At 37.3% G+C, this 19,243-nt stretch overlaps 1 protein-coding gene across 7 annotated transcripts in view; it reads right to left on the reverse strand.

Annotated features, from left to right (window-relative positions):
• GULP1 (GULP PTB domain containing engulfment adaptor 1) overlaps nt 1-17,813 on the reverse strand; it is a 71,492-nt gene extending 53,679 nt beyond the window's left edge. For all 7 annotated transcript variants that reach the window (XM_027884436.1, XM_027884437.1, XM_027884435.1 and 4 more), the window contains exons 1-2: nt 17,722-17,813; nt 6,547-6,608 (exon numbers count right to left, since the gene is read on the reverse strand). In XM_027884436.1, coding sequence (XP_027740237.1) covers nt 6,547-6,608; nt 17,722-17,749 — 90 coding nt within the window. In that variant the 5' untranslated portion in view covers nt 17,750-17,813. The remainder of the gene's footprint in view (nt 1-6,546; nt 6,609-17,721) is intronic.
• Between the last annotated feature and the right edge of the window lie 1,430 nt (nt 17,814-19,243).

The raw sequence follows: 19,243 nt of genomic DNA on the forward strand, positions 1-19,243 counted from the left end.
AAAGTTGTGCCATCCTATTATTTCTCATAAACCAGCTCTATTTCGAGTTTATTTTGGGAAAGTGTCCTAATTATTTTTTGTTAATAGTAGATGCAAGAAGGCAGCCATTCCATAAACAGGGAAAGGCTGAGCAAACAGAAATACTCAGCTCTGTCAAAAATAAACATGGGAGACAAGAAGGAGTTAATTCATCTGCAGATCTGATTCCAATTAAAGCAAAACAACCTCTAAACAGCTGTGGGCCACCTAGCCCACGAGAACAATAATCCAGATGTTTGAACTCCACGGACAATTCATTCCAGTGTCAGACACGCAAATCACTCGACAGTGCAGAGGCTGAAGGGCTTCCTGACAGAAACCCCCCCCATTCTCCCAGCTGACAGCTCCCATGGAAATGCGACAGTGCACTGAGAATCCTGCAGGGCATGCTAATGAGGCTAATTGGTAGCTTCAAGCAGATTTAAGGAGAGGCATGGGAATAAATATCAGTGAGAACAGAAAGGGATGTGGAGAGTTGAGTAAATCTTTGCTGACCCTGAGGTCTTTGGAGCACCCCTGCTTTTTCTGTGCACACTCTTCTTTGTTTAGTTAATTCTGTTTGGACAAACCTCTGAGTTTTGTTCCCTTGTCTTGAATAAGACTCAAAAGAATAAAAAAATTACATTGTTAAAGCTGTTACAAAGCTACTTGTGATTGAGCCTTTTGTCTCAACAGTCTCATTGCTCAACTCTTTTGAGAGAAATACTGGGGAAGGCCAGCAATGTGACCATTCAAAACTTAACTTTTAAACTTCTAGTTAACACATCATCTTCAGAAAAATGCTTTAGATGCTGTGTTTGATCCTGAATCTTAGAATGCTTTAGGTTGGAAAGGGCCTCAGATCATCAAGTGCAACTGTTAACCCACAACTGCCACTTTCACTGTAAAACCACATCCCTCAGTGCCACATCCACATATTTATTGGAACACTTTCAGGGATGGTGATTCCACCACTTCCCTGGGCAGTCTGTTCTAATACCTGACCACCCTTTCAGTGAAGAAAGTTCTCCTAACACCCAACCCAACATGCCCTGGCCCAACTTGAGGCCGTTTCCTCTTGTCCTGTCACCTCAGAGAAGAGACAAATCCCCATAGGACGTCCCATCTTTCTAAAATTGTTTCAAAGTCCAACAAGGAGCTAAACCTCTTGCAGCTTTGCATTTTCAAATTCAGGTTCTAGTTTTTAGATATCATATCTGAGTGCCAAATAACTGATTCTAGAACATTCTTGAAAAAAAAATTGTCTAAAGCTCTTAATAAAATCTACCAGAGATCTTTCACTGAAACATATATGCTCTACTGGTTGCTTTTCCTGAGAGAGGAAAATAAATAAACCATCATACATTACACTAAACCCCCTTGCATTATTATACACAAATGGATTTTAAAGAAGAAAAACTGGAACTGCTCATGAACTTCATTCACTTCTTGAGGCAGACCATATTCTGGAGAGTTATAACGATCTATAGAGCTTGAAGTCATGCAGCTGGGTATTTTATACTCACAGGCGGCTACAGACACCTGGAAGGAGTCTATGCATATGTCGAAACCACTTGCTATTCTGCAAATTTTTCCAAACTTCTCCGCCAGAGTTCAGCTCTAAAAGATGCCAGTACTCCAACTGTAAACAAGTCACATTTTCCACAGCAATGGTAAATGGACATGAAAGATGAAACTCTAGGTGCAAATGCCCAGAGACACCACAAGCCTGTGGATCCTTGCAAAATGCTCCTGACTGTGCTGATGTGCCTGTCAGCGCATTGTGGGCTACCCAGCAATACACAGCAGGCATCCACACCATCTTTGAATTCGTGTGCATTCACATGCAGATGAGGTGCACACTTGTCTGCAAATATTATCCAGCTTCCATCCCTGCACAGTGACACACTGTTGAAATGAGGGCTCCAAAGACTGGACCAAGTTCCAGGAGGTGCAGATTTAATTCTTGCCTCTTTACAAGCTGGCCATGCAACCTCAGGCAACACAGACTGACAGCTTTTCAAAAGCACTCAGTGCCCCACAGAGCTTCCTGAGGAAATCACAGAAGTTCAGATTTTAAGGAAGCTGAAATATTCGCCAGTTTTCAGTGAGACAAACGGCAACTGAAACTACTCAATGCTGAACCCTTAAAACACAGCTGTCCCCCTGTAGCTACTTAGATGACATGATATTTGTTGCTGTTCAAAGTTTAGATGCAATTCTTCTTCTGCATCCCAGTCATTTATTTTATAAATTTGTGGACATAATGCTACCCTATTCCACTCTCCCACTTTAGGTAGGATAGAATAGGCAGGTCCATTTCCCTTATGCAGAGAAGTCTGTTGACAGTACTTGTTGCAGACTCTAAATACTTGATATTCCATCTACGCAACCATTCATCTTTGGTATAATGAGATCCAAGTTTAATGACTGCAATGGAAAATTACAATTTTCTGCTTTCCTATCTCGCTTGAGTGTTTTCACAATATCCATTTTTCTTCTGCTTCAACATTTAAGTAATTATGATCACATCCAAGACATTTGGATACTCTAATGAAAGTTAATTGGTATTATTAATTCTGATTATAATAAATGTAGGAAAATTATTTCCTGTAACTCCCTCTTCTATTTCACTAGTTTCTAATTTTCAGCATTTTTGTGTATTGTTCAAAATATCTTGCAATATCTAACTTCATCACAGAACTTGAAGTGTAATTATTAATTGTGCACCTTGCATCTCTGTGGACTTGGAAAAGATACCAACAATTTTCTATTCGACATTTTTTCATCAATTATTTTTACTGATATAAAATCATGATCATTCTGTAATAAGCTGACTGGACAGAAAAAGAGAATTACCACAGCAGCAACTAAAAATTTTTTTAATAGAAGTGCATGAAAACATGGCTTTGATAATACCGGACACTAATGACAGGGATATGCAGATATTCAAAAGACAGAACTGCACCTACAGCTCTGCTACGGGAGTTACATCATTTGACCTTTGAATCTTGTCCAAAATGCCTGCTCCAGGAAAGTATTATCTTCCATCCTTCAGTGATAAAAAAGGGTAAGGAATAAATAAATTATGCAAAGTGAAGACCTAAATAAACTGTTTATTGTACTGAAGACAAAAAGTACTAGATCTTTTATTAAAGAAAAGACCTCCAAGTTGAGTCCAACCATTTCTAATTTTTTTTTTGCATTGTTCGTTTCACTTTAAAGTTTCAAATTTAAACTGCATTGAGAATCATAAATATGCATAAGACAATATAAAAAGTAGGGTTAAAGTAAGCACCAGGACAGTGGTGCCAGGATGGAAAATAACACAAATATCTATTCTTAATTAGAGAACTTTACAGAAAAAGTTGACCTAGAAGAGAAATTTGGGGTTGGCCTTAGCATTTATTGATGTCTCTTCTCTGGTAACATTAAAACTGCCATGCCACTACATCAAAATGAGTCCATTTTTGATACTATAAAATCCTAAACTATCTTTTTGAGAAAAAAAAGGTATGACCAATATGCTTTCATCTGGAGTGACAAAGTTATAGAAATATAGGATTGCAAGCAGATGTCAAAATTCTGGTTTCAGTAAGCCAAGACTTCATATCCAGAGCATATTGGAATATGTGGAGTCACTGTCAATGCCTTCCACAGGAATAAGAATGGGGACATCAGTAAGATTTGTGGGGAAAAAATCCCCAAAACCAACAAACCACCAAAACCCACCAAATCTAAAACAGTGACAATAAGAGAAGAAAAAAAAACAAACAGCAGACCAACAAAACAAAAAGCCCAAAAAACACAAAAAACCCCCAACCCCCCAAAAAGTAAACAAAAACTTAAAGAAAAATCAAACAACAAAGACACCCAAACCCTCCTCAACTTACACCATACACAATACCAAAGCCAGCAAATTTCAAAATAACAAGAACCATGAGGAGTGTTGGAGAGAGAGAGAATCAAGATGGTTTTATATCTTAGAGCTTTCTTATGAGGCTCATGGCTCCGGGGTTTTACTTCCATAAGGAACAACTCTGCTCCTGTTTTCTCGCAAAGAGGATTATCGACATAAATCATCCTGAGGGTGTATGTTCTAAGAGATAACAAGACATTCCTAATTCTCTATTAAAAAGTCCTCTCCAGCTGGCAGAAAAAAAGGCCAGTTGTCCATATTGCAGGGTTCTTTTAATTTCCAGTTAACTTTGTTAGGATTTTGTGTTGGGTTTTTTTTTAATAACTGTCAACTTACGAAGTGCATTTTATCAGCAAGCCGCCTTTAATTCCCAAAGACGTCTCGGGTATCAACAAAAATCTCACTCTGATCATCTCTGGAGATTAAGTGTCAGAGGAACGATTTTTGTGTCTTATAAAGAAAACACTTTCCCCCAACACAGCGATCTGCATTCGGAAGGCTGTGAGGCAGAACACAGCTCGCCTGCCCGTGGACAAAGAACATCCCTGGCGTTGCTTTCCATCAAATTGATTTGATTTGCTGAACGTGTCATTCTTCCCTCACACCATTACCTTTGGAAATAAATCAGATAAAGGGCTGCCTCTTCCTCTCAGCGAATACAGAAGGTACACGAGTAGAATGTTATGGAACTGGAAGTGGAACAATACGAATGTTTGGGAAAAATCAATGAGTTTTGTTCAATATACTGGCTTTATGAGTGATTTCTGAATCTTTAATCATTATTTCACGGTGTAGTTACAAGTTATGAGATCAATGTGATATTTCAGTTAAAATCAAAACGTTACAAAACCCAGAAAAAGTATTAATAGGTACATGTTTTCCTCTTAAAATGAAAAATATTGCAAAACTTAACAAGAATGCTACTTGAGAATTGAGATGGGAATATCATCTAGATTTAATAATGTCTGCACATGCCAGATAACTTCATAAAAGCTTATTCCAGGTGTCAATTAAAAAAAAAAAAAAAGGGTATGGGGTATGGGTACCTCATAATCCCAGCTGTAGAGCAGAGCAATTATTTTGTTTGCTTTGAATCAAATAACTGATAGTTCTAAATGATAATTTTCTACTATGATACAACAACAACAACAAAAAAGCTAACTTTCTTAAAAAACAAAGGCATATATTAGCCTTTTTAGCCTTTTCTGGATCAAGAGTCTTCTAACCAGGCTGAGAACAAACTTCCTTCAGACAGGAATTCCTTATCCCTTTCTTCTACTCCAGAAGTCGCTGATGCTGTTTTTCCACAGTTACCACCATCTTATGACCGTTTTCTTTACTCTGATTTTTTTTCCTGCATCCACTCGCAAGATATGTTCTTCACAAAGACAATGAGATGTGAAAGATGAAGGAGGTTGCTTTTTTTCTCTTAAAGATCACAAATCAGCAGATATTGTTCAGTGCATTAAAAAAACTCAAAGTATAGCTTCAGCTTGCTCTTAAAACAAACAGATGGCACAGTCACCGCAGCAAGTAACCCTCCCTCTCAAAATGTAATATAAAGCCAAGGTGTCTGGCAAGGTTACACAGTTAAATGGTAATACACCCTTTGGTCAAAAATTCAGTCTGAGGACACACAGAATAAAAAAACAAGTTGAAACCCTGGCAAGGAACTGAACGAGACTCAAATTTCCACTACAAACACCTGCTCTCGCTTTGTGGCAATACCAAGCAACAGAAAATTGCAAACACAAGAGCAGAGAATACTCATAGAGGAACCTGAGTCATGGTCTGTTAAATAATATTTTTAAATTTATATTAAGAAATAACATTTTTAACATTTAAAAAAATATATAAAAATCTTAATAAGATTATTTTAATTAGTGTTTTTCTATTAAGAAATACTAATGGCAGAAGGACCTTATCCAAAACAGACCACAGTGGAATCCTATTGAATTTCCCTCGCAGTTTCAGCAAGTCAGAGCTGATTACTCAGTTTACTCTGAGTTCTGCTGATTACCACATATTCTCTCCTCTTTTTAGCAAACTATTTTCTCAGCTGTTATTTAGGTAAGATGCATTTCCTGTCAACGGATGTCATTAGAGAAATTGAAGCACTGTTGCAGAATTATGTTGTAATTGAGATAAGAAAACATGAGTAAGACTTCTGGTTTTACTATGCAAAGATGCCATTATTATTCCACCACGTTTCCTGGGCATTTGACACTTCAATATCTCCAGCAGATGAGATCGTTACTCATTGCCTTTGCTATTGTTCAAAAAGAATTTTCTGCTATTAATTTTAATTTTTCAAGTACCTTAAGCGTGAGGCCTGATTTGAAATTCCTCTGCACTCAAAATTTCCATCCATTTAGCATCCATTAAAAGGAAAGAGCATCAAGCAGAAGAAGAACACTGATCTGCTCCCTAGAAAGCCTTTGTTCAGAACAAAATCAAAAATAGGAGACCTGCAAACCAGACATTTACTAAGTTTTTTCTTCATTATATCATTTGGCAAACTCACATCTCTGCAGTTTTCAAATTAAAAGCAAGATAGAAAGTGCTGGGTTCTGAAAGCACGAGGAGAACGTAATTTCATATTTTCTTACCTTTGCATTATAGGGAATATAATGCTTTGATAAGGCCTCGGGAGTGTGCATCCACGTTTTGTCTGCAGAAAAGCAAAATAAAAGAGGCACTGAATAGGTCATTCAATCAGTAATTTAACTATAATAGTATCCATCTGGAAAATAACAACCACCCTCCTTCTACTCAGAAAAGTATGTCTGCAGTAGTTATTGGGGCTGGAGGGAGATAGATATCTCACACCTTCCCCCAAACATCAGATGAAAGAACCTGCTTGTTTCTCTTGGGCACATTTTTCCATTTTAAGCTACCTGATTTTCCATAAGAATTCCAGCTCCTCCCCCAAATGTATTTATTGGCCAAAGGTTCAGTGCTGTTTTTGCACTGACTCTATGCTGCGCTTCTAATGACCTTTTTTTTTTTTTTTTGATGATTTATGAGCTTTTTCAGGTGAATTATCAAGACACAGGAAAAATCATCAACTGATCCTATAAATTGATAGGAAAAAGCCCTTACAAGAAAGAGAAAGTATATCAGAGTCACTGATTCACAAGTTCAGATTTTCTTCAATCTTTCCTTACACACCTTAAATAAATTTGCTTATTTTTATTTAATTTTCACACCACAAGACTGTGATATTCTCTTACTTTTCCTGTTGCAAGGTCCATATGGTGACATGATTCTGTAATTATTTGCCAAATACTCTTCCCTCCTTATCTGAATGCCCTTTCTGAATGTTCTACAGAATTCAAGGTGGAATTCCAAATGCCAGAAAAAGCTTCTTTTACTACAAGTTTAGGAAAGGGTTTTTTTTTTTAAAGTTCTCTCATTTGAGTGTGTTTAAGAAAAAATATGTTCCAAATTACTACATTGCATTACCACCCACATGAGAGATTCTGTGACACCAAGAAGTATTTTATATAGAACAGACTGAATATTTAGTAGTATTTTCTAGTTTGAGACCATCCTGTTTTAAATTAGCATGAATTAAAGTCACAAATTGGAACTCTATTGAATTAAGTAACAGAGTAATAGCTTAAAGCAAAGTTCTACCCTTGGATATTCACAGACAATTCCCTTTGCCTTTACTGGGAATTGCAGTTGGAGCAATTACTGACTTTTTTGTTAGGTACACATAAGGACAACAAAATCCTGTTCACTTCAAACCATTGAAGAGCAAAAGCCACGACACTTATTGACACTAAAGCAGCAACTAAATATTTTAGAATATACAGAAGGAAGAAAACTCTTGAAACAAGATTTTCACCACAGTTACCACTCTTAACAGGGTCAGAACTGCAAAGTTGGGGGAAATGTCTTGTCTTTAAGCAAATTTCATTCCAGATGACAGCAATGTTCAGTTCCATTACTGAAGAGTGATGTTATCACTTCTTAATGAAGGAAGAATGATTTATCCATTCAGCAGCACCAAGGAGCACGATCATGCACTGAAGTGGCTCTTCCTTTCATTTGAGGCTTGTGATTGGAATACCAGAACCAAGAACTCATTTCCCAGAGTATTTTAAGACCTGAAACCTGCTCTCTATTTTAACATAACATCGAAAAGCTGCTGTTACCCACAAGTAAAAAATAACTGCCTGTGTGAATTTTGGAATTAGGGATGTCAGAAGAGAGCCTGCCAACCCAACAGACAAGCTGGAGTCCACACAAGCAGAGCAGTGATGGGGTTTGAGGGCCAGTCCCAGATGCAGATGAAGCTGGCACAGGAGGCAGGACTGCTCAGCACCCCTGGGTGCTCCTTGCAGATGAAGGGAGGTCTGCACAGACCCAGCTCAGCTCCAAAACATGCACTCATGTGGCCAATGTCACTGTTTAATTTCTCCATTTCCTGCACATCAACCGTTTGCCACCTTCAGCAACCATACTGCCATGTTTATAAATTCCTAAAGGAAATTCTAGCAACAATAGAACCTGAACCTCTTCATAAAAAACAGTTCTCCATTTATTTCATGCCATGTACTTGCACAAACAAGTGAATGGGCTGTAGCTTCTAAAGCAATTTTATAAGCAGACAACTGATTAGACAGGTAGTGCCAATGAAACCAACTATTCCTTACAAATGTTTCCTTCTTCCTTCTTCCCATCCCCAAGCAGGGCAAGTTCTAATCTGGAAAAAAAATGATTAGTTTGGGAATCAACTGTGAAATGCTGGCCCTAATTAAGCCTCTTTCCAGTGCTCTTATCAGGTAAAAATGTTGACTTAAATGTTGACTTAAAATGTTTTTGTGAAATTGTCAAGTTGCCTACCAAACTCCAGCTGTAATGTTAGAGGGATTCCAGTTAGGAATAACACTGCCAGGCAAGTGTTGCCACAGCTGTTGGCAAACCCTAGTTAAGAGGAAGATTAGGAAATATGGATGAGCACCCTCAGCTCAGAAGGAAATCAGTAACTCAGCAGGGTAGCAAAGAGATGCCTGGATTCTATGATGTCTTGTGCTGTTGATTAAAATGGTGAGCCAGCAACCAGTATTTCCAACATCCAGATATGGATCTGCAGACACTGAGACATAAATATTAAAGTTTTCCACTGACATGGGAAGCCCATTTCCCAGAGGCAAGTAATTATTAGAGAGTGGTGGCACTTCTGATAGAAGTCTTAGCACTAAAAATCAATACACAGGGATAGCAGAGACATGCAAAAAATCAGGCTATTACAAGGAAGTTTGTTACCAGCATTTCCTTCTGAATTGTAAGCTCTGACTTTTGACTTGCACCACCCTCAGCAGCTGTTTGAAATACTGCTTAAAATGAGTTTGATTTCACAGCAGTTGAGAAAGACCAAATTTCAGATATTTTGTTTCTAATAAGCCAGAAAAACATGAAAAAAAGAAAACCTATAAAACAGATCTTTAAATACCTGATGTAGACGTGGCTTGTGGTTTTCATGATTCCTCACTTTTTAATTTAATTTTTAAAGGGTTTTCACAGCTTGATGTTTAATTATTCATTCTGAAGCAACAAACAAACTAAATATGAAAGCTTACAATGAAAGTCACAGTTCATATTATTGTTTTATTAATTACACAGCAGCAGGAGTTCTAGACACTTAACACTAAATAAAACAGTAAGTCCTAAAGAAAGGGCCAAAAACTTAGAGAAAACCAAACCTGACAACCACATGCATCTCATGTTGGCGGCAGCAGAAAGTGAAAAGAGACTCATGCTATCACACGGGGTGAAAACTAGTTATTTTAGATTTTGTCTGAAGCTCTTAATCTAACTTGCCTTAGCATTACATTAAAGTTTAAACAAGTGCCCAGTTATTTTTTTGAGAATTATAAGTTTGAGCCAACCAGAGTCCATTAAAACCTAAGCAGAGCTCAGCTTGAATGAGGTATTAAAAATTCTAAGAAGCAAAACTCTAAGTATGTGGTGGCTTTGCCAAAGGCACGGGTGCTGCATGGAACAGGAGATGTGGAAAAGGGTCACTTTTCAGATTTCAAGGGCACAGGATAAGCCACAGCCCTGCTTAAGCAGAATTAGTAATCCTGCCTTGTAGTCCCTACACAAAACCCCTTCACATGCCCGGCCCGCTAAACAGGCTTTTGGAGAGCCCCTGGAGATGCAGCAGCACAGCAGCCCACCTGCTTTTAAAGAGAATAAATATGAGCTGGGTGAGAGCTTCTCAGGTTCTGCTCCTGCCAGCACACACTGGGTCTGCTCAGTTTGGGAAAACTCCATAAAATTAACACTGGGTTGGACAGATTGAATCACAAGGGTGGAGGCAGCAGGCGGGACACTTGCACGGTCAGAGGACTGGTTGGTGCTGCTCAGAATTGAGACTTCACTCCTTTCTAACCCCCCGCTCCTTCAATCACACCAGCCCCTTTCCACCATAAATCTGCATTTCATATCAAATGCTTGGTCATCACACAGGCAGGGAGCCCCAGGTGGGAGCAGCTCCAGAGGAACGTGCTGACAAATCACACACTCAAGTCAACCGACTCGGGGACTTCATAAAGCATTCAGCCCAACTGTGCTGCACTCAGAGGAGGATGACATCAGGTTAGATGACCATTTATCTACCAAAAAGGAAAGTGAGAACAGAGCCAAAAAATTGTTCTCCCTTTGAGATTAATTTCACTGCCTGTTACTGCCTGGGGAGATTATAGAGTGGAATGTTCACACTGCAGTTTTAGTTAACTGCCTCCCCTAAAGCCCACTCTCATTATTAATTAATTAACATTAATTAATTAAGGTTTCTAAAGCATTTATCAAAGCATATGAGACCTAGTGGCCATTCACTTCATATGATGAACAGAGAAAGGACACCGATGTTCCCTTTTTTTTTTAGTACCATGGTGAAAATACATTAATTTCCAGCAGGTAGAAACTAAAGCCTTTATTCTTCAGAGAATCAAAATCTCTTTGACATCAGTGAATGTTTTTCTTGCTAACATCATCAAAGTGTCTTTTCTTCCTGTCTTACAAAACTTGCTAGGGAAAAAAAAAGATCTTATGTGACAATCAGCCTACCAACAGTCTCCTGAAGAAGAGATCATCCCATGAGATCAGTGTATCTGGGTATTATTGCCCTGGGGAAAAAACAGCTTTTTTGCTTCTATGTGTGTTTATATGTACCTATACCTTCTACTTTTCCTAGATTTTTTTTTTCAATAAAGAAAACCTTCACAATGAGACATATAGAGAAAAATACCCATCAATATACATAGTTCAAAAATAGTTACTCGTTATTTCTTTTTCTTTTCTTCTACTTCTTTCTTTCTTTTTTTTCCCCCCCGAAATAAAATGTTCTTTGGAGGTGTGTATTTATTCTTTGCCAAGATATCAGCTGTATCTCCCTAGAGCAGAGTGATCTTTGCAGAATGTTTTGCCTTTCTGTGCCCTTCTCTAACAACATTTAGGACCTGATGAAGGGTTTTAAAACAGCTGATTGCTGGAATTGCAAAAAGTTACCACAAAATGCTGGGCTGGCATAGTTGCAAAATGAAAACAAAGCTTGTATTTGCATTTCCTCCACCACTAACATTCACTGCATAACCTACACATTTTATGCTGTATATTTTTAAGATATGGATGCTGGTGTGTAGATTTTGACCAGAAAGGAAAATAGGATGAAAATGTTAGTGCAGCAATCAGCAATTCTTTGTTTTCATGTGCTTTTTTTGGTGATGTTAAGAGCTTTTAACAAGTCCTGCTTCCTAAATCAAAGGGGAAGACAAGAAAAATAAATCTGAGCTATTTAGCCTGTACCTCTTAGGTTTTCTTGCCACAAGCAGAGCTACACAGTGTCTTTGATAAAGCTTCTAGTTGAAGTTGAAAAAGAGATTATTGGCATAAGATAATTTAAGTGATTGAATTTCCACAAATTTTACTAAGAAATATGTAGAGATCAAACCTCCAACTCCATCTTTTGCTTTTGTAGTCAAGAGTTCAGTGAACTATTCCAATATTACTCTAAATAAATTTGGATGAGTATCAATTACACCTGTAAAAAAATGTTTAAAAGGCAAGTTTTGGAAGAACTTCTTACTGTTACAGTAAAAACATTACATAGGTTCAGCAAAATAGAGGAAAACAATGTAAATAATAATCTTGGCACAATTAAGATATAATTTTAATCTTTAATTGAAGAATATTGAAATAACAGAGAATGGGGTGAAAACCATGAAGCTTAAGACTCCTTCAGTGCTGTTCCCACTGTGAAGCAAGAATTTAGTGCTTTGTGGTGCCAGCACACATGTTCTGGAAAGGAGCTCCTCAGGTTTTGCAGCAGTAACAGAGTTACTGTGGTAAATGGCATGGTTAACCTGCCCAGAATATTCTTTAAACAGGCAATAGATAAGATCACTTCTGCAATACCTTTTTGAAGATAGCGCAGATAAAGTAGGTAACAGGAAATTATCATTATTATTATTATTATTATTATTATTCGTGGCAACAGAAAGGAAAGAAAAGAAAAATCAGGTTTAGCTGCACAGACCCAACAGGAATCCTTTGGAATAAGTTTCTAAAGCATACTCCTCATTTGTATGCCTCCTCTGAAGATATACTGTAATCATTTATTTCCTAAGCAATTAGAGTTGTCTCTTCTGCTTTCAGAATGTAAATATACCACCATAAATATATGTACAGTTGCATGCAACCATTTGCAAACACACGTTGCAGGACTAACTACTTCCCTTTCCCTAATTTGGTCCTTGCCAAATTAGGGTGGTAGCCCTGCAACTCCCCTTGCTGGCATACTTGAAAGGGTACCCAGAGCCTAAGGAGAACAATATAACAGTGCAGATGATACTTAAAAAAAACATACTCAAAAATCAACCCAAAAAAGGGACTTGGTCTCTAAATACTGGTTTTCCACTTGAGCCCGTATTTAGAAACCTCACGAGCAGTATCTGGAACACCCAAGACCTCTTTGTGGAGAGATTACAAAAATAGTAAGATAACTGGGGTTTGTGTCAAGTGAGACAAAAAAAAGCACCCTCTTCTCCTCCCAAACTTTGATCTCGAAAAAAATTCTTATTCAAAAAATTCCTACCAACATCAAGCAGCAGCTTTTTGGAGGTGGGGGCAGAGAAGGAAATTTAGACCGACCTAGCCTTGGTTTAGTTTTTTGTTTGTGGTTTTTTGTTTGGGTTTGGGTTTTGTTTGTTTGTTTGTTTTATTTGTTTTAATTTATTGATTGATTGATTTATTTAATTTTCTTTTTTCTTCTCCTGGTAGGCAACGAGTCCCTTTATGACAGGATGAAGTGCAATCAGAGGAACGTCTAGAGACCACAGTCTGAAAGATTGTGACTACCTGCATGCCTTTAAAATTGTGCTCAATGATTTTTATCACTATTCATTTAAGCAAGTCCAGCACACTTGCTTAAATCCCTGATGTGAAATATGCTTTCTGACAGGATGAAATAATTTACTTTAGGACTACACTTATCCCCATCACTCTTTTGGGCCTTCACCTGTTGTCTGCTCATTCAGAGAAAAAATAAAACATTTGCAATCTCTGGAATGTAGCATATGTTTATAGTAAAAACAAAGATCATGTCATAGCCATTCACATAAAAGAGCATCCTATAACCTTTGATTGCAGTGTTTTTATGTGTCAGTCCCTGCCCATTAAATGCATCTGTCTCCACTTTCATAAATGAGACTCATAAAAAGCCATTGCACAGAAATGTTATTGCTGAAACTTATGGTTTAAAACAAGCCATTCCTTCAATATATTCCATTTAGCACTATAAAGACCATCTACATCTCCTGGGCTGGTAATTGGCCCCAATTACCAACCTTACTAACTGCTATCATATGGACAAAAAACCCCAGAAAATGTGGATTCTTGCACACACTGAACTTCATGCCATGAGTAAACTGAGGCTGACATTCATTATGGGGGGAAGGAGGACCATTGGCGTGCAATGATGAAAACGCTAAATTGAACTGTTACATCCTCCACAACCTCACTGACTTCATACATTGTAATTCAGCGCTAAATTTAGCCCAAAGCAGACGTATATACCTCTATTTTGGCACTATTTTGAGTCACTCCAAGTTTCAATCTTTTGCTCACAGCAGGTTTGGATTACAGTCATTGCCTATTTAGATATGCCTCTGTTAGAAGAAACAGTAGGATTTTTTTCACATTTTTGATGAGGCAACAGCCAAGAAATACTAGTTGATTTTTGCTTACCTGTCTGCATCAGTCCTTAAACTAATGGCTTTGAATGGAAGGATGCAGAATTATTAAAACATGCCAAATGCATCTGTGAGAGGCACCTCCATTCAATAAAAAACATAAGCAAAACAAAACCCCTATAGTTAATGATTTCTGGTTTGTTTATGCAAATAAATCACATCACACAACCACATTAATTAAGGACAAACAAGTAATTCAGTTTAGATGCAAATACACTAAGAAAGAGAAAAAATTATGTCACAATATAGCATTTTCATCTTTTACAGGAGAATTACACTAATATCCCTAAGTTACTTAAAAGAGAGATTGAATTTATCAAGATGCAAACTTTATTTCAAACTTTCCATCTGCACTGCAGCATTCCAAAGTGAGCATGCTACCACACCTGACCTTGAGGGAAAAATTAAATGAAAAATAAAGAGGACTCTTCAAACCCCATGACCCAGACCTAGATTGTGTACAAAAGCAATCTCACAATACCATGACAGAGAAATGTTTTCACAACCTCTGTCCTAACAAGAAAGCAACAAGAATGCACCTAAGAGGTTGTTCATCAATTTGGTTTTGAGGGAGAAGTAAAGAGATCCTTAAAAAAACAAGATAATCTATCTTTTCAATGGATTTTACTGCACTCTTTCATCAATGAATAAGAAAAAGTGTTTGGTTTTGTACAGTTTGTATAGTCATATAATAAATCTGCAACAGACAATTTTCTCCATATTTAGTCCAACCACCCTGCACTGAAGTCAACAGAGGGGCTATGTTGCTTTCAACTAGGTTGCTTTCATATTAAAACATGCAACTTCAGCAAGTGTTGATATCAGCTTTAAATCTGAAATCATCTTTTTTGTTAGGATGAGTTCATAAAGTTTGTTTCCCTGCTAAACAAGCCCATGGGTAACAGATGAGAACAGGTATCATAACATGGACTGCTAAAAGATTCCATTAATTTACGATTATCTGTTTAAATTCTTCCTGAAACAAGCTGAATTCATTTAAACTTTACATTTGCAACTCTTCTGTGAAAGCACAGGCTGATATCTGGGTCCAACAGCTAAAAATAATTAAAAAAAAAAAAAAGAAAAAAGAAAGAAAAAAGAAAGAAACCTTGACTTTAGTGCTTCTCTTCTTCCTCTGTTTACCAGTGTTTGTCAGTTATATCATTTACTTAATATTTAAGAGGAAAGTTTTGTTCTTGCTGCAGTTGATGGCACAAGAACTCGTCAGCAGGTACAACACAGTCCAAGTCCTTTCAGTCACCAGGTTGCCCAGTGCAAAAAAGACAAGGAGCTGTAAAAGTAGGAACTCTCTTCTCTATAGCTGTCATATTAAAAACCCCACATAGACTGATCATGAAAATGAACTTCAGGGGATATTTACTCTATAAATCTGCACAATTTAGATGTGTCTATCGTGAAAGTCCCACCTACCTCTACTTAAATTCCCCTCAAAATCCTATATATTTGAAACTATTGTTTTTGTAGCTCCAAGGTAACAGGGTGGTGTGAATTTTAATTTGCAAAAACCCTGCCAGCACAGCACCCCAGAGAGTGGCTTGGATTTGGAAAGAACTGCTTGAGAAACCACAGCATTCATGTAGGCAACTCCTAAACTATCCATGCTCTTGTGGGCAGAAGAAACCCACAAATAACTCCTTCAAACACAGGTATGGAAATAGTTGCATCTCTGAGGTCTGGGAGAAAAATCAAATACAATACAATAAAGGAGGTTCAGCACTTGAACCTGTTTGATCCTGTTCTTAAAGGCAGTTATTAGACACGAACGCTGACAGAGTCAAGCTCTTCTGAACTTCAATTTGGATGAAAAATATGGAATTCTCACTTATTCTTGACAATTGTTTAACTGAAACTCATTTCCTTAGGATATGAGAATGGAAATGTCATGTACATTACTATAAGTAAAATAAACAGATGCCTGTATTCAATTCTTCTGTCTGTTCAGGGTCTGAATCATTATCAAGAGTCCACAATAACTGCATTTCATTGTGCTGGACAGCTTTTATATAATCCTTTTTTAATTCTTTTAATTGGGAAAAAGAGAACTGCACACCAAACTGACTGAATAAAAAGGCAAATGCCCTTGAATACAACAAAATTCTAAAAAAATTAGGTAAGGTCAGTAAGAATTTTATCACAAAGAAATGAAAATAAAGGAATGAATCCAGACCTTCAAACGATCCCAGAAAACTGAGGATAAAGCTTCACAATTTGACCATTAAGGCAAGAAGAAATAGTGAAAGAGCATTTTAGTGCTCTGAGTGCAAGTCAAAACACTGAGGAAATATCCCATAAAACACAACTAGTCTGTCTGTGAAACATGGAAGGCTGAGCTTCCAATGTTATCAGAAGGAATGAGGAAAAAAAAAAAAAGGAAAAAGGTTCTACGGTCCCTTAGATAAAACAATCTACACACTCCAAGTTTCTTTCCCAGATAAATCAATTCAAAATTAAAAAAAAAATATTGGAAATGGTCTTTTAAATGATCTGGAAGAAGCTTGACAGCTCGGTAGAAACACAAAAAAATACATCAGAGAGCACAGGTTATGGATTTAAGCTTATTTCTTTATGCTGCTGGGGTATTAAATTATCTTTCACCCTGTTCTGCATCCTTTGTGAATAAGTGTATCTTCCTTCTCCATCATCTGCCGACATTCTGGACTTCTCTTACCCAGAATTACACAGAGATTGTTTTACATAGGTAAAATATTTACACTTAATCCAACTAAGGTTACACCTAGTAATTAACACAGGGGCTCCAGCTCAGTGTGCATCATGCTTTGTGATCTTTAGAAGAAAACATAAAAAAATTAAAGAAATGAACACTATTTTCTACCTTAGAAAAAAATGAGAAAAAATAGCAATAAAGCTGTCAGTAAAAAAGCTGCATCTCTAATGCTCCATCTGAAGCCTTATGTTTAATCATAAATAAGACCATGAGAAGAGAATAAAGCAAGCCATAACACTGAGTATTTCCTGGTTGGACATTCTTTTGGAAAGCATACCATTTCAGATTGCCACAAATGCAGAACAGTTTCTTAAAGCTAAGAAATATCCTGCTGCATGAGCTATTTCAGGTATATTAAACACACTTTTCTAAAATAGCTCCTGCAAGAATGAGAATCCAATGAATATATATAATACAGAAGTCACTAACACTTTGGAAGTTCTAAAAACCCCTCCAGCACATCCTTCAGTGTATGCAGGCAAAAAAAGATACAAATGAATATATTCTATAAATATATGTACATGAGTGTGTGTACACACATCTTGCAATAAAAGAAAAAAAAAAAATTGAAATTCAACATAAGCCTTAGAGTTCAGAAAGCTCTGTAACTACCAATCAAGAATCCTTTGCTCTGTACATCTCGTGGAAGGCTGCTCATTTCTACCTAGTTAATTCAGTGTAATCATTAAGTGCTTCCTTGTATAATTCTTAATATTCTAAAGAATTTTTATGGGCCGTTTATATCTCTGGGGAACATAAGCTAAATTACTTACCTTTCTTTCTGCTAAAAGCACGATTCATATTGAAAAATCTATCCAGTCAATGATGCTCCTGGGTTTGGATTTTCCCTCCTCACTTTAACCTGTAGAAGAAGACACAGGAGAAAATAGAAAATTTTTAAGTATTGCATTTGAAGTTTTCATCATCTTCACATTCAAGACAACGTGAATGATCTTAAGAAATATAAAATTCCCATGGGCTTGGCACTGGGGTGGAAAATCATAATATTAAGACTCCTCTTCACCCAAGGATTCAATACTGAAAAAATTGCCTTCTGTCAGGGCTACGACCTTCTTGCTCCATTTACATCAGACTGTACAGTAATTTCTGTATTTTCTTCACTGAAAAAAAGTGATACACTTGTATTCTTATCCTAATTTTTGATTCACAATATTACCTTACGATTTTATTCTTCACCAACATTTCACAGTCAAAAATAATAAAATTCAGTACATCCTAAACTGTGAAAACCATCCCAATCCTGTGGTAGAGGTTTTCCTTTTGCAACTTCTTGTAGAGATACTCCCATCACTGCTTTCCACCCTGTTCAGATGTTCCATCTAAAGGCTGCACCACTGCCCTTTCTCCTTCTCTGCTCTCCAAACAGCCCAGTCAAAGGAAAAAAAAAGAGGGGTGGGGGGAAAAGGGAGGGGAAAAAAAAACAAAACAAAGCACTTGCTATCAGACAAAACCCAAAACTTAAGCCAGTATTTCAAATGTCAGCACCAAGATGACTGACAAATCCAAGATACTTTATGCAGCTCATGAATGCTTCTTGTGGTGCCTGACCCTTTTCCAAGTAATTAAGTTCAATAGCGATTAAAGCACTTATATCCCGATTTGCATGTAAATATTTCTCAGATTGGAAGATGCGGGCAATCACAGCTGAAAAAAAAAAAACAAACCAAAACATCCACTTGATTTTCAAGTAATCACTGATGTGGCAGGACTTCTTTTCCACACAATCCTCTGTGAATGAAAGAATAATCCCTATTTACTTAAACTAGCATAGTATCCTTGATGTACAACCATTTGTTCTTTAAAATACAGGTACCAGATAATTTTTCTTTTACAGATTTTCCTGAGCATTTAAGAAGGGAGAATACAACACAACAAGGACAGGTAGAAGTTATCCATCTCATTTCCATCTCCTGATCTCACTACAAACTTCACACATTTGGTGCACTACATAACAGTGTAGCTAAAGCCTTCATTCCTGATGCCTGCCCTCAGGATTGCCAGTGATACAAGGAAAGCTGTGGGTACTCAGGGGTCACTGAAAGCAGAAAACACTCCTGAAGGGCTCGGAAGGCCTTAGGGGTGGTTTTAGCGGCATCCCTGGAATGCACAACGGCATTGCTGGGGCGATTCCAAGGAGTATTTGTTTCACCAAAAGCAGTTCTCCTCATGGGGAAGGCACAGAATATCACCAGTGCAAGTGAGGATAATCAGTTCAGTTTAAATGAAGCAACAAGCAGTGCAGAACATCAGAACCTCGAGTGCAAGTGTGTTTAG

This window comes from Empidonax traillii, unplaced genomic scaffold (assembly GCF_003031625.1).
Source record: "Empidonax traillii isolate 1590-97213 ecotype Southwest subspecies unplaced genomic scaffold, ASM303162v1 scaffold145:size929809, whole genome shotgun sequence".
Classification (NCBI taxonomy): domain Eukaryota; kingdom Metazoa; phylum Chordata; class Aves; order Passeriformes; family Tyrannidae; genus Empidonax; species Empidonax traillii.